At 55.7% G+C, this 13,902-nt stretch overlaps 1 protein-coding gene across 4 annotated transcripts in view; it reads left to right on the plus strand.

Annotated features, from left to right (window-relative positions):
* The window catches only part of LOC116955222 (uncharacterized), a 78,635-nt gene that overhangs the window by 51,424 nt on the left and 13,309 nt on the right, over nucleotides 1-13,902 (plus strand). For 2 of the 4 annotated variants that reach the window (XM_076052815.1, XM_076052813.1), the window contains exons 3-6: nucleotides 8,819-8,871; nucleotides 9,526-9,577; nucleotides 11,031-11,198; nucleotides 12,628-12,860. In XM_076052815.1, the coding sequence (XP_075908930.1) occupies nucleotides 8,819-8,871; nucleotides 9,526-9,577; nucleotides 11,031-11,198; nucleotides 12,628-12,860 (506 nt within the window). The remainder of the gene's footprint in view (nucleotides 1-8,818; nucleotides 8,872-9,525; nucleotides 9,578-11,030; nucleotides 11,199-12,627; nucleotides 12,861-13,902) is intronic. The other 2 variants (XM_076052816.1, XM_032976240.2) reach the window with 1 other exon arrangement.

Below are 13,902 nucleotides of genomic sequence, written 5' to 3' on the forward strand. Positions count from 1 at the left end.
AGTAGCCTGGGGCTTACAGCTTCCCACACCTCACCGCCACGCTCCCACGCCCCCTTCATTCTTTTGTTCAAATGAAGACCCACACCCTGTTGTTTGGCAGTCTGCTGCCCCGAGTAGAGGACTGTCCACCCCTCATGGTGGCAGGAGCCAGAACCGGTCCACCGGACCTCCTGAATGCCACAGAGATCCAGGCGGTACCGGTCCAGCTCCCGACAGAGCAGTGGCAGCCTCTCCTCCGCAGTGAGCGTTCGAACATTCCACGTGGCCATCCGCAGTGGCTTTTCGTTGTTTCTGGAGGAGCCCCGAGGGTAGAGATTCAATCTCCTGGCTCCGCCAATTGGGGTGTGGCCAGGAGACGTCATAGACGCCTGTCCCCCCGGGGCCTCCGGCACAAGCTTATTAGTTACATATTTAATTCGTGGTTTAGTGGTAATTTATTGAAGGTGGAGGGGTTACCAGCCCCTCGCACCCATCCAGAGCCCGCGTTTAGCCACTGTGGTGGTCCCACACGTACACACACACACGTACACACACACGTACACACACACACGTACACACACACACGTACACACACACACGTACACACACACACGTACACACACGTACACACACACGTACACACACACGTACACACACACGTACACACACACACGTACACACACAGACAGGAGAGCGAGCTAGCGAGCGTGCGCGGTCACCGCGCTCCGCGTGTCGTTTGAGACGAACCAGCAGCGGAGGGAGCGCGGAGCGGCGCCGAGACTCCAGAAGGCGGCGACTCCGCTTTGCCGGCACCCCATGAGCACACAAAGACAAAGCTGCCCCGTGTAGTCTCAACAGGCCGTCGGGGCAAGTGCTGTTAGCGAGCAGCACCTATGAAGGCCGGCACGGCACATCGTGCCAGGTGCTCGTTTGCGGCTGAGTCGACCTAGGAGGGGAGGGGGGGGGCATGCCCAGGATCGGTTCGGACAATCGTCAGCGGCGTTGGTCGTGAGCGGGAGTCGAACTCGGGTCCAGGCAGGGCGGGGTGCCTAGCGCAGCGCGCTCACCGCTGCACCACCGCTCCCCGCAAGTACCAAACGACGAGCCACGCAGAGTCTGCACGCAGAGTCTCTCTCTCGCTCTCAATGTGTTGACGGTCAGAGGAAAGAAGATGACGATGATGATGCAGATGCTCGGTGTAGTCGGCACTCGGCTTCGTTCATCATTTCGGTTTTTTTGTTTGGGGGAGGGTTTTTGTTTCAATGATTTTGCTTTCTTGAAGCAAACGCGTCCAGAGCAGGCTTGCAGGGCGATGTTCCGTCCTGAGACGTGACGTGCGCACACGGCGATGACGGAGGGATGGAGGGGCAGCTTGTGTGGGTTAGGTCGAGTGAGTGTGAATGTTGTGTCGTTAAACCCCGCCACCACCCGACAGCAGCCAGTCAGTAAGGGGTTGTCACGTGAACGAGACGCGCCAAGTCGTTACTAGTTCAGCACCTCAACGGGCTGTGTGTTGGAGAGTAAACCCACAACAACATTTACTATTATAGTGTAGTGTATAGTGTAGTGTGTGGGTGAGTGGGTGAGTGAGTGGGTGGGTGAGTGAGTGGGTGGGCGAGTGGGTGGGTGAGTGGATGAGTGAGTGAGTGGGTGGGTGAGTGGGTGGGCGAGTGGGTGGGTGAGTGAGTGGGTGGGCGAGTGGGTGAGCGAGTGGGTGGGTGAGTGAGTGGGTGAGTGGGTGGGTGAGTGGGTGGGTAAGTGAGTGAGTGGGTGGGTGAGTAGATGAGTGAGTGAATGAGTGAATGGGTGGGCGAGTGCACTAGTGGGTGGGTGGCTGGGTGAGTGAATGAATGAGTCAATGAAGGAGTGTGTGAGTGAGTTGGTGGGCGAGTGGGTGGGCGAGTGGGTCGGTGGGTGAGTGGGTGGGTGAGTGGGTGGGTGAGTGAGTGAGTGAGTAGGTGGGTGAGTGGGTGAGTGAGTGAATGAATGAGTGAATGGTTGGGCGAGTGCACGAGTGGGTGGGTGGCTGGGTGAGTGAATGAATGAGTCAATAAAGGAGTGTGTGAGTGAGTGGGTGGGCGAGTGGACGAGTGGGTGGGTGGCTGGGTGGGTACCGCTGTTGTAGAGAGATACCATGTGGAGATAGAGACAACATTTCGACTTGACAGTCGACGGAAGCCAGGCAGCTGCTGCTGCTGCCCAGTGGCGTGGTGCATCACAAGTGGAGGGGGTTTATTTCATTATTTTAGGGTTTGCCCACCGAGTGGCAGGCCCCCTGTCTCCTATCCAGAGGCACGACGCCTAATTGACTCGCGTGCTGCCACTGATAAAGTGCGCGCGCGCGCGTGGGGTGTGTGAGCGCGCGTGTCAGTGGGAGACTCTTAAGTGTGAGTGCGTGTGTAAGATAATGCGTGTGTGTGTAAGAGAGTGTGTGTGTGTGTAAGAGAGTGCGTGTGTGTGTGTAAGAGTGTGTGTGTAAGAGTGTGTGTGTAAGAGTGTGTGTGTGTAAGAGAGTGTGTATGTGTAAGAGAGTGTGTGTGTAAGAGAGTGAGTGTGTGTGTAAGAGTGTGAGTGTGTGTGTACGATAATGCGCGTGTGTGTGTAAGAGTGTGTGTGTATAAGAGTGTGTGTGTAAGAGAGTGTGTGTGTGTAAGAGAGTGTGTGTGTGTAAGAGAGAGTGTGTGTAAGAGAGTGTGTGTGTAAGAGTGTGTGTGTGTGTATAACATTTGGGCTGGCCTGCCTACGATCCATCCTGGGTTTAACCAGACTGGATTGTGTGAGGAGCTCACAAATCCTTGAAAGATCTGGGCAGGGTCCCATCGGTGAGCTCCTCCGGCAGGCAAGGCTGCGATGGCTGGGTCATGTAGCCCGCATGCCCAGCCACCGCATGCCGAAACAGCTTTTGTTTGGCCGGATTGAGGGGGCTGAGCGGGCGCGGCACGGGCTAGAGAGGAGATGGAGTGATGTGGTACAGGAGGACGTGGAGCTGAGTGGACTTGCCGATGACTGGTACCAGCGGTGTCAAGATCGGCCTCTGTGGAGGAGGCTCGTGAAGGATGCTACTGGGCAGTTGGAGGCAGTCGCCCTCCAACAACAACGGAGGGCGGAGGAGCGACGCTCACAACAACGAGCGGAGCGCCGGGTGGCTAAAGCACAGCAGGTTGGCACAGTAGGGGGCACAGGTGGTGCATCAGCCAGTCATCTCAGTCAGTCGACCCGTGGCACCTGGGTCTGCCCCGTGACCTCCTGCCAGCGGGCGTTCGACACTTCACGTGGCCTCAGGGTGCACATAGCCTGGCACAAGCGTCGTGGTGACGTCACCGCCACTTAGTGGCGAATGGCGGTTGTTGTTGTTGTGTGTGTGTATAAGAGAGTGTGTGTGTGTGTAAGAGTGTGTGTGTGTAAGAGTGTGTGTGTGTGTAAGATAATGCGTGTGTGTGTGTAAGAGAGTGTGTGTAAGAGAGTGTGTGTAAGAGAGTGTGTGTGTGTAAGGGAGTGTGTGTAAGAGTGTGTGTGTGTGTGTGTAAGAGTGTGTGTGTAAGAGTGTGTGTGTGTAAGAGAGTGTGTGTGTGTGTAAGCGGTAGTGTAGCGGTTAGCGCTACGCTGCGCTATGAACCTGGCGACCCGAGTTCGATTCCCGCTCACGGCCAACACCAGTGACGATTATCTGATCCGGTCCCGGGCCTCCCCTAGGTCGACTCAGCCTCAAATGAGTACCTGGTGCGGTGTGTAAACATTTCCACTAGGGAGACAAAGGCGGTCGGGCGTAGTACTGGCCACCCACCCCCTCGTGTACCGTTCCGGCCTTCATAGGTGCTCGCTAACAGCACTTGCCCCTACAGTCTGTTAAGGCTATACGGGGATCTTTATCTTTGTGTGAAAGAGAGTGTGTGCGTGTGTAAGAGAGTGCGTGTGTAAGAGAGTGCGTGTGTAAGAGAGTGCGTGTGTAAGAGTGCGTGTGTAAGAGAGTGTGTGTGTGAGACTGTGTGTAAGAGAGTGAGAGTGAGTGTGTGTGTGTATATAAGAGAGTGTGTGTGTGTGTGTAAGAGAGTGTGTGTGTAAGAGAGTGTGTGTGTGTAAGAGAGTGTGTGTATGTAAGAGAGTGTGTGTGTGTAAGAGTGTGTGTGTAAGAGTGTGTGTAGGAGAGTGTGTGTGTGTAAGAGTGTGTGTAAGAGTGTGTGTAGGAGAGTGTGTGTGTAAGAGAGTGAGTGTGTGTGTGTGTGTAAGAGAGTGAGTGTGTGTGTGTGTGTAAGAGAGTGAGTGTGTGTGTGTAAGAGAGTGTGTGTGTAAGAGAGTGTGTGTGTAAGAGAGTGAGTGTGTGTAAGAGTGTGTGTGTGTGTAAGAGAGTGTGTGTGTGTGTGTAAGAGAGTGAGTGTGTGTGTGTGTGTAAGAGAGTGTGTGTGTAAGAGAGTGAGTGTGTGTGTGTGTGTAAGAGTGTGTGTGTGTGTAAGAGAGTGTGTGTGTGTGTAAGAGAGTGTGTGTGTGTAAGAGTGTGTGTGTAAGAGTGTGTGTAGGAGAGTGTGTGTGTGTAAGAGTGTGTGTAAGAGTGTGTGTAGGAGAGTGTGTGTGTAAGAGAGTGAGTGTGTGTGTGTGTGTAAGAGAGTGAGTGTGTGTGTGTGTAAGAGAGTGTGTGTGTAAGAGAGTGTGTGTGTAAGAGAGTGAGTGTGTGTAAGAGTGTGTGTGTGTGTGTGTAAGAGAGTGTGTGTGTGTGTAAGAGAGTGAGTGTGTGTGTGTGTGTAAGAGAGTGTGTGTGTAAGAGAGTGAGTGTGTGTGTGTGTGTAAGAGTGTGTGTGTGTGTAAGAGAGTGTGTGTGTATGTAAGAGTGTGTGTGTGTGTGTGTAAGAGAGAGTGTGTGTGTGTGTGTAAGAGTGTGTGTGTGTGTAAGAGAGTGTGTGTGTGTAAGAGAGTGTGTGTGTATGTAAGAGAGTGTGTGTATGTAAGAGAGTGTGTGTATGTAAAAGAGTGTGTGTATGTAAGAGAGTGTGTGTATGTAAGAGAGTGTGTGTGTGTGTAAGCGGTGGTGTAGCGGTTAGCGCGCTGCGCTATGAACCTGGCGACCCGGGTTCGATTCCCGCTCACGGCCAACACCAGTGACGATTATCTGCACCGGTCCCGGGCCTCCCCTAGGTCGACTCAGCCTCAAATGAGTACCTGGTGCGGTGTGTAAACATTGTCACTAGGGAGACAAAGGCGGTCGGGCGTGGTGCTGGCCACCCACCCCCTCGTGTACCGTTCCAGCCTTCAGAGGTGCTCGCTAACGGCACTTGCCCCAAAAGTCTGCAGAGGCTACACGGGGGACCTTTGTCTTTGCCCGTGGGTCCCTCCTCCCCCAGCGCTCCCTGATGGCACCTCCCAGCATCCCCCACGCCCGCCGTGTCGCCACCAGATAAAGACTCCGCGTGCCATCTCCCACCAGCGCCGCTATCGCCGCCCGGCCACACGGCAGCACCTCGAGAAGGTCCCCACGCGGAGCCCCCAACGAGTCCCGGCCCTCGTTGCGGGCTTCGTGGGCGGTGGCTCCGTTCGCCGAGGCTTCTGCCGCGGTCTCCAAAGCCTCCTCCTGCTCCTGCTGCCCTCCGGCATCAGCGGGCTGGGGAACAAACTCACAGCAGTCAACCCATGGCACCTGCTGGGTCTGTCCCGTGACCTCCTCCTGCACCTAGCCTGGCACAGCAGTCAACCCATGGCAACCTGCTGGGTCTGTCCCGTGACCTCCTCCTGCACCTAGCCTGGCACAGCAGTCTACCCATGGTACCTGCTGGGTCTGTCCCGTGACCTCCTCCTGCACCTAGCCTGGTACAGCAGTCAACCCATGGCACCTGCTGGGTCTGTCCCGTGACCTCCTCCTGCACCTAGCCTGGTACAGCAGTCTACCCATGGCACCTGCTGGGTCTGTCCCGTGACCTCCTCCTGCACCTAGCCTGGCACAGCAGTCAACCCATGGCACCTGCTGGGCCTGTCCCGTGACCTCCTCCTGCACCTAGCCTAGCACAGCAGTCAACCCATGGCACCTGCAGGGTCTGTCCCGTGAGCTCCTCCTGCACCTAGCCTGGCACAGCAGTCAACCCATGGCACCTGCTGGGTCTGTCCCGTGACCTCCTCCTGCACCTAGCCTGGTACAGCAGTCTACCCATGGCACCTGCTGGGTCTGTCCCGTGACCTCCTCCTGCACCTAGCCTGGCACAGCAGTCAACCCATGGCACCTGCTGGGTCTGTCCCGTGACCTCCTCCTGCACCTAGCCTGGCACAGCAGTCAACCCATGGGCACCTGCTGGGTCTGTCCCGTCACCTCCTGAAAGCAGCGAGAGCCTTCCACACGTCACGTGATAGCCTCAAAGTGCACCTAGCCTGGCACAGGCATCGTAACCCACATAGTGGTGGGGGTTGCTGATGCTGCTCCGTGTGCTTACGTTCGTGGGGAGCGGTGGCGCACTGGTTGGCTACCAAAGCCAGCCACCTTAGTTGAATTCCGGCTCTGGCCAACACCACCGTATCCGAACCGGTCACTCAGCTTCCCCCCCCCCCCTCTCCCCCACTAGGTCAACTCAGCCTTAAATCGCTAGGCCCCCCTGCGGTGTGCATTCAACACGAGCGTTCGGGGTCGGAGACTAACATCTGACCGAGTGGGCGTGGCGTGCAGGCCACATCACGCCGGGCCGCCCTTGATAGGTGCTCGCTAACAGCACCCGTCCCCCAACCGGCGTGGTCATCTCTGTCTGCGTCTTTGTCATCGCAACGTCCCGTTGCTTCGCGAACTTTGTCCGACATGGTGCATGGTTTATTTTTGGGGTTAGGTCGCGTGAGTGTAAATGTGTCGTTGAACCTGCCACCACCCGACGCAGCCAACTCGTGAGGTTCATGAGAATAGGTCTTAACCCTTTCTGTCAATAAAGCAGGTGGTCCAATTTTGATTTAAAGCTTTCGTGACTGCAGGGATTCATATTCTTGGTTCTTTCGCTAAAGTCACCACGTAGAAGGGAAACAATAAAATAATATTTTTATTCTTATATTTTTATTTTATTGTTTCCCTTGTACGTGACTTTACCGAAAGAACCAAGAATATAGGTGGTCAGATGTTAACCCTTTGCAAGGAATCATGTAATATTAACCACACGTACTTGTGAACATGTAAACAACAAACATGCTCCGGTAGGATATGGTTTATCACGTCAACAGGTTTATCACGTCAACAGGTTTATGACGTCAACAGGTTTATCACGTCAACAGGTTTATCACGTCAACAGGTTTATCACGTCAACAGGTTTATCACGTCACCAGGTTTATGACGTCAACAGGTTTATGACGTCAACAGGTTTGTCACGTCAACAGGTTTATCACGTCAACAGGTTTATCACGTCAACAGGTTTATCACGTCAACAGGTTTATCACGTCAACAGGTTTGTCACGTCAACAGGTTTATCACGTCAACAGGTTTATCACGTCAACAGGTTTATCACGTCAACAGGTTTGTCACGTCAACAGGTTTATCACGTCAACAGGTTTATGACGTCAACAGGTTTATCACGTCAACAGGTTTGTCACGTCAACAGGTTTATGACGTCAACAGGTTTATCACGTCAACAGGTTTATCACGTCAACAGGTTTATGACGTCAACAGGTTTATCACGTCAACAGGTTTATCACGTCAACAGGTTTGTCACGTCAACAGGTTTATGACGTCAACAGGTTTATCACGTCAACAGGTTTATCACGTCAACAGGTTTATCACGTCAACAGGTTTATCACGTCAACGGGTTCATCACGTCAACAGGTCTATCACGTCATGGGTTTGTAACGTAAGCGGGACGTGCAAATTCGTCACTGGTCCAGCACCACCAGGGTTGTGTGTTGAAGAGTAAAGCCACGACATTCACAATCTGTGTGTATGACGTTTCGCCAGTAATCACAACCGGCACCACCCTTCACGTGTGATGGGGTCACTTGTGAGCCCTTCACGTGCCACGGGGTCACTTGTGAGCCCTTCACGTGCGACGGGGTCACTTGTGAGCCCTTCACGTGCCACGGGGTCACTTGTGAGCCCTTCACGTGTGACGGGGTCACTTGTGAGCCCTTCACGTGCGACGGGGTCACTTGTGAGCCCTTCACGTGCGACGGGGTCACTTGTGAGCCCTTCACGTGCGACGGGGTCACTTGTGAGCCCTTCACGTGCGACGGGGTCACTTGTGAGCCCTTCACGTGCGACGGGGTCACTTGTGAGCCCTTCACGTGCGACGGGGTCACTTGTGAGCCCTTCACGTGCGACGGGGTCACTTGTGAGCCCTTCACGTGCGACGGGGTCACTTGTGAGCCCTTCACGTGCGACGGGGTCACTTGTGAGCCCTTCACGTGCGACGGGGTCACTTGTGAGCCCTTCACGTGCGACGGGGTCACTTGTGAGCCCTTCACGTGCGACGGGGTCACTTGTGAGCCCTTCACGTGCGACGGGGTCACTTGTGACCCCTTCACGTGCGACGGGGTCACTTGTGAGCCCTTCACGTGCGACGAGGTCACTTGTGAGCCCTTCACGTGCGACGGGGTCACTTGTGAGCCCTTCACGTGCGACGAGGTCACTTGTGAGCCCTTCACGTGCGACGGGGTCACTTGTGAGTCCTTCACGTGTGACGGGGTCACTTGTGAGCCCTTCACGTGCGACGGAGTCACTTGTGAGCTCTTCACGTGCAAAGGCGTCACTTGTGAGCCCTTCACATGCGAAGGGTGCATGGGGTGGCGTTTAGTGAATGGCAATCAATTACAATGGGTATCCATTGCCGGTTATCGATGATATTGGTCGCGACAGCCTGCGTGTTCAACGAACTTTCTTCTGTTTGTTTTCTGACAGTGCAGAAAATGCCAGCGATTGTCTGCGAGCGTAGTGGCCTGCAAAGATGCAAGGTACGTGCAAGTGTGAGGCCCTCTAGGTACGTGTGAGAGGTACTCACCACAGCCGGGTGAAGGTTCTTGTAGGCCCTCTAGGTACGTGAGAGAGGTACTCACCAGAGCCGGGTGAAGGTTCTTGTAGGCCCTCTAGGTACGTGAGAGAGGTACTCACCAGAGCCGGGTGAAGGTTCTTGTAGGCCCTCTAGGTACGTGAGAGAGGTACTCGCCAGAGCCGGGTGAAGGTTCTTGTAGGCGGTCTAGGTACGTGTGAGAGGTACTCACCAGAGCCGGGTGAAGGTTCTTGTAGGCCTTCTAGGTACGTGAGAAAGGTACTCGCTAGAGCCGGGTGAAGGTTCTTGTAGGCCCTCTAGGTACACACACGTGTGCGCGCACACACACACGTGTTCGCACACACACACACACGTGTTCGCACACACACACACGTGTTCGTGCACACACACACACGTGTTCGCGCACACACACACACACACGTGTTCGCGAACACACACACACGTGTTCGCGCACACACGGCTCGCGCGCACACACACACACACGTGTCCGCGCACACTCACGCGGCGCGCGTGCACACACACACACGGCGCGCGTGCACACACACACACGCGGCACGCGTGCACACGTGTAACGGAGTGTGAACCGTGTCCTCGGCAGATCGAGGACATCATAAGCAAGAGCGTCTCCAGCAAGCCAGAGGCACTCGCAGGTCAGGCCACACGCCACACCACTGGCCGCGATCGGCGATCACGGTCGCGTTCGAATGATCGGCACCGGGGAGACAAAGGCGGCCGGGCGTGGTGGGGCCCTTGCCGAATAGGCGCTGCTGCCGCTGCTACTCGTACACAGCACTTGCCTCGACGGTCTGCGCTGCCGCTAGTCGGAGTCGTAGTTGTGGACGCGTTCAGCGACAACAAAGCCCCCATAACCGGTGTAGCGATGATCAAGCGTGGCGAGACGCGATGTCACCGCCACGGCGACGCACTCCACGTTACCGTGTCACTCCACCGCTCAGCAGCGCAGCAGCTCAAGAAAGTAGTTCGCTGTCGATCGCTCAGAAGCCGCCTTGCAGCGGCACGTGTTCCACGTTACAGCGACACGTGTTCCACGTCACAGCGACACGTGTTCCACGTTATAACGACACGTGTTCCACGTTACAGCGGCACGTGTTCCACGTTACAGCGGCACGTGTTCCACGTCATAGCGACACGTGTTCCACGTTACAGCGACACGTGTTCCACGTTACAGCGGCACGTGTTCCACGTTACAGCGGCACGTGTTCCACATCACAGCGACACGTGTCCCACGTTACAGCGGCACGTGTTCCACGTTACAGCGGCACGTGTTCCACGTTACAGCGGCACGTGTTCCACATCATAGCGACACATGTTCCACGTTACAGCGGCACGTGTTCCACGTCATAGCGGCACGTGTTCCACGTTACAGCGGCACGTGTTCCACGTTACAGCGGCACGTGTTCCACGTTACAGCGGCACGTGTTCCACGTCATAGCGACACGTGTTCCACGTTACAGCGGCACGTGTTCCACGTTACAGCGGCACGTGTTCCACGTTACAGCGGCACGTGTTCCACGTCATAGCGACACATGTTCCACGTTACAGCGGCACGTGTTCCATGTCATAGCGGCACGTGTTCCACGTTACAGCGGCACGTGTTCCATGTCATAGCGGCACGTGTTCCACGTTACAGCGGCACGTGTTCCATGTCATAGCGGCACGTGTTCCACGTTACAGCGGCACGTGTTCCACGTTACAGCGGCACGTGTTCCACGTTACAGCGACACGTGTTCCACGTCATAGCGGCACGTGTTCCACGTTACAGCGGCACGTGTTCCACGTTACAGCGGCACGTGTTCCACGTTACAGCGGCACGTGTTCCACGTCATAGCGGCACGTGTTCCACGTCATAGCGGCACGTGTTCCACGTTATAGCGGCACGTGTTCCACGTTATCACGACACGTGTTCCGCGTTATAGCGGCACATGTTCCACGTCATAATGGTGAACGTGCGTTCCGTCAAGTGTTCCGGAAGAGTCGCCACGTGTTCCACGTTACAGCGACACGTGTTCCGGAAGAGTCGCCACGTGTTAAGCGAGGACTTCACTGCCGTGGGTTGACTGCCGCCTCTCCCCATCGTCGTAGGGGACGGCGTGAGGCTGCTGCGAGCGCCCTGCGACACGGACGGAGCGGGCTTCGCGGAGCACATCAAGCGCGCCCGCGTCTCCCCGTCTCCCGTCTCAACCTCCCGACCGCCGGCACCGCCGCCGCCGCCCGTGCCGCCGCTGACGCCCGGCTGCCCGCCTGACTCTGGTGGGAATGCCTCGCCACAACCGTCGCCACAACCGTCACCGCCACCACCGTCACCATCACCGCCACCATCACCGCCACCATCACCATCACCGCCACCATCACCATCACCGCCACCATCACCGCCACCATCACCATCACCGCCACCATCACCGCCACCATCACCGCCACCATCACCATCACCGCCACCATCACCGTCACAATCACCGCCACTGTCACAATCACCGCCACCATCACCACCACCGTCACAATCACCGCCACCATCACCACCACCGTCACCATCACCACCACCATCACCACCACCGTCACAATCACCGCCACCGTCACAATCACCGCCACCATCACCGTCACAATCACCGCCACCGTCACAATCATCTCCACCATCACCATCACCGCCACCATCACCATCACCACCACCGTCACAATCACCGCCACCGTCACAATCATCTACACCATCACCACACCGCCACCATCACCATCATCGCCACCATCACCATCACCGCCACCATCACCACTACGACTCCCGACACCACGGTCATGTCAACTCAGTTGTATCAACTCAGTTGTATCAACTCGGTCGTGTAAACTCGGTTGTATCAACTCAGTTGTATCAACTCGGTCATGTCAACTCGGTTGTATCAACTCAGTTGTATCAACTCGGTCATGTCAACTCGGTTGTATCAACTCAGTTGTATCAACTCGGTCATGTCAACTCGGTTGTATCAACTCAGTTGTATCAACTCGGTCATGTCAACTCGGTTGTATCAACTCAGTTGTATCAACTCGGTCATGTCAACTCGGTTGTATCAACTCAGTTGTATCAACTCGGTCATGTCAACTCGGTTGTATCAACTCAGTTGTATCAACTCGGTCATGTCAACTCGGTCGTGTCAACTCGGTTGTATCAACTCGGTCATGTAAACTCGGTTGTATCAACTCAGTTGTATCAACTCGGTCATGTCAACTCGGTTGTATCAACTCAGTTGTATCAACTCGGTCATGTCAACTCGGTTGTATCAACTCAGTTGTATCAACTCGGTCATGTCAACTCGGTCGTGTCAACTCGGTTGTATCAACTCGGTCATGTAAACTCGGTCATGTCAACTCGGTTGTATCAACTCAGTTGTATCAACTTGGTCATGTCAACTCGGTTGTATCAACTCAGTTGTATCAACTCGGTCATGTCAACTCGGTCGTGTCAACTCGGTTGTATCAACTCGGTCATGTAAACTCGGTCATGTCAACTCGGTCGTGTCAACTCGGTTGTATCAACTCGGTCATGTAAACTCGGTCATGTCAACTCGGTCGTGTCAACTCGGTCGTGTCAACTCGGTTGTATCAACTCAGTTGTATCAACTCAATTGTATCAACTCGGTCATGTCAACTCAGTTGTATCAACTCGGTCGTGTCAACTTGGTCATGTCTCCCGCAGTTGCTCTGCCACGTTCCCCGGACCCGTGGTCTCCGGGCACAGACAGCAGCACGTGCGGCGACGCCCCGTCCCCCACAGGCAGCCAATCGCCTGCGCCGACACTGACCCCGTCGGCCTCCGTCACCGCGTCTACGCTCGTCGCCGACCTCCGCCTGGCCAATCCGCTCGCCTGTAACTCGGACGCCGCGAGCCAGCCGTCCAATCAGGGCTGCCCTGCCGAGGCGCCAAACAAGGTACGTCCACGCTGGTCCTGCCGCCGCCGCCGCTGCGATGTCTGACGTTTCGCGGACCTCTTCGAAGGCGGCGGTTTCCGATTGCTCGCCGCTCCCACGTGTTTGTCGAGGGCGAGGAACAACCGCGGCCTCCTTCAGCGTCTTCTAAAGAGGTGCGTTCGAGCGGCGCGTTGAGTGCAGGCGAGCAGGGTGCCGCTGGGGCAGATGGCTTGCTTCGCTGACGATGGCGATCGCGTGCCGTGCATCGCGAGAGACCCAAAGCAGCGTGGAACAACTCCGACGCCAGGAGCGCTAGCCACGAGTGCGACCCTTCACGATCTTTATTTCTGGAGCCCAAATAGTCCGCGGCGAGTCCCCTCGTTTGGCGCGCTGACGCTGCCCGCGGTCGTGGATGCGTCCCTGAAAAGTGGCGCGTGAAGCCAAGAACAACGTCCCCATAGAATGAGAATAAAATAATAAATTGATAAAATAAAATAACGCAATAAAATTCTCACGACGTTTCGGCCACAACACAAGCGGCCTTCATCAGGTGAAGGGACGAGACTGTCTGGAGGACAGCGCTGGAGCGAACAAAGCCACGCTCAGATCGCGACCTTTGTTCGCTCCAGCGCTGTCCTCCAGACAGTCTCGTCCCTTCACCTGATGAAGGCCGCTTGTGTTGTGGCCGAAACGTCGTGAGAATTTTATTATTTTATTTTATCAATTTATTATTTTATTCTCATTCTACGTGACTTTTTCCCGAAAGAACCAAAGAAGATGAATCCTTGCAGTCACGAAAGCTTTAAATCGAAATTTAACGTCCCCATAACCGATGCAATGCCGACGGCGTGTGGCAAGATACGGCGGCGCTACCGCGGCTCCGCGCGCCACGCAGCGAGATGGAGAAGGGTGGCACACAACCTAAGGGTTCGCCGCCGCCGCCACCGCCGCTTTACCGCCGCATCACTCCGGGTTAGCGTGTCGCTGCGCCGCTCAGCGCTATGACGGTGCAACGCATTCCACGCTGTTACGACGCTGGCGGCTCGACCCCAGCGGCCGCGCC

The sequence above is a fragment of the Petromyzon marinus genome, chromosome 58 (genome assembly GCF_048934315.1).
Source record: "Petromyzon marinus isolate PM22_M1 ecotype Great Lakes invasive population chromosome 58, UKy_Petmar_22M1.pri1.0, whole genome shotgun sequence".
Lineage (NCBI taxonomy): Eukaryota > Metazoa > Chordata > Hyperoartia > Petromyzontiformes > Petromyzontidae > Petromyzon > Petromyzon marinus.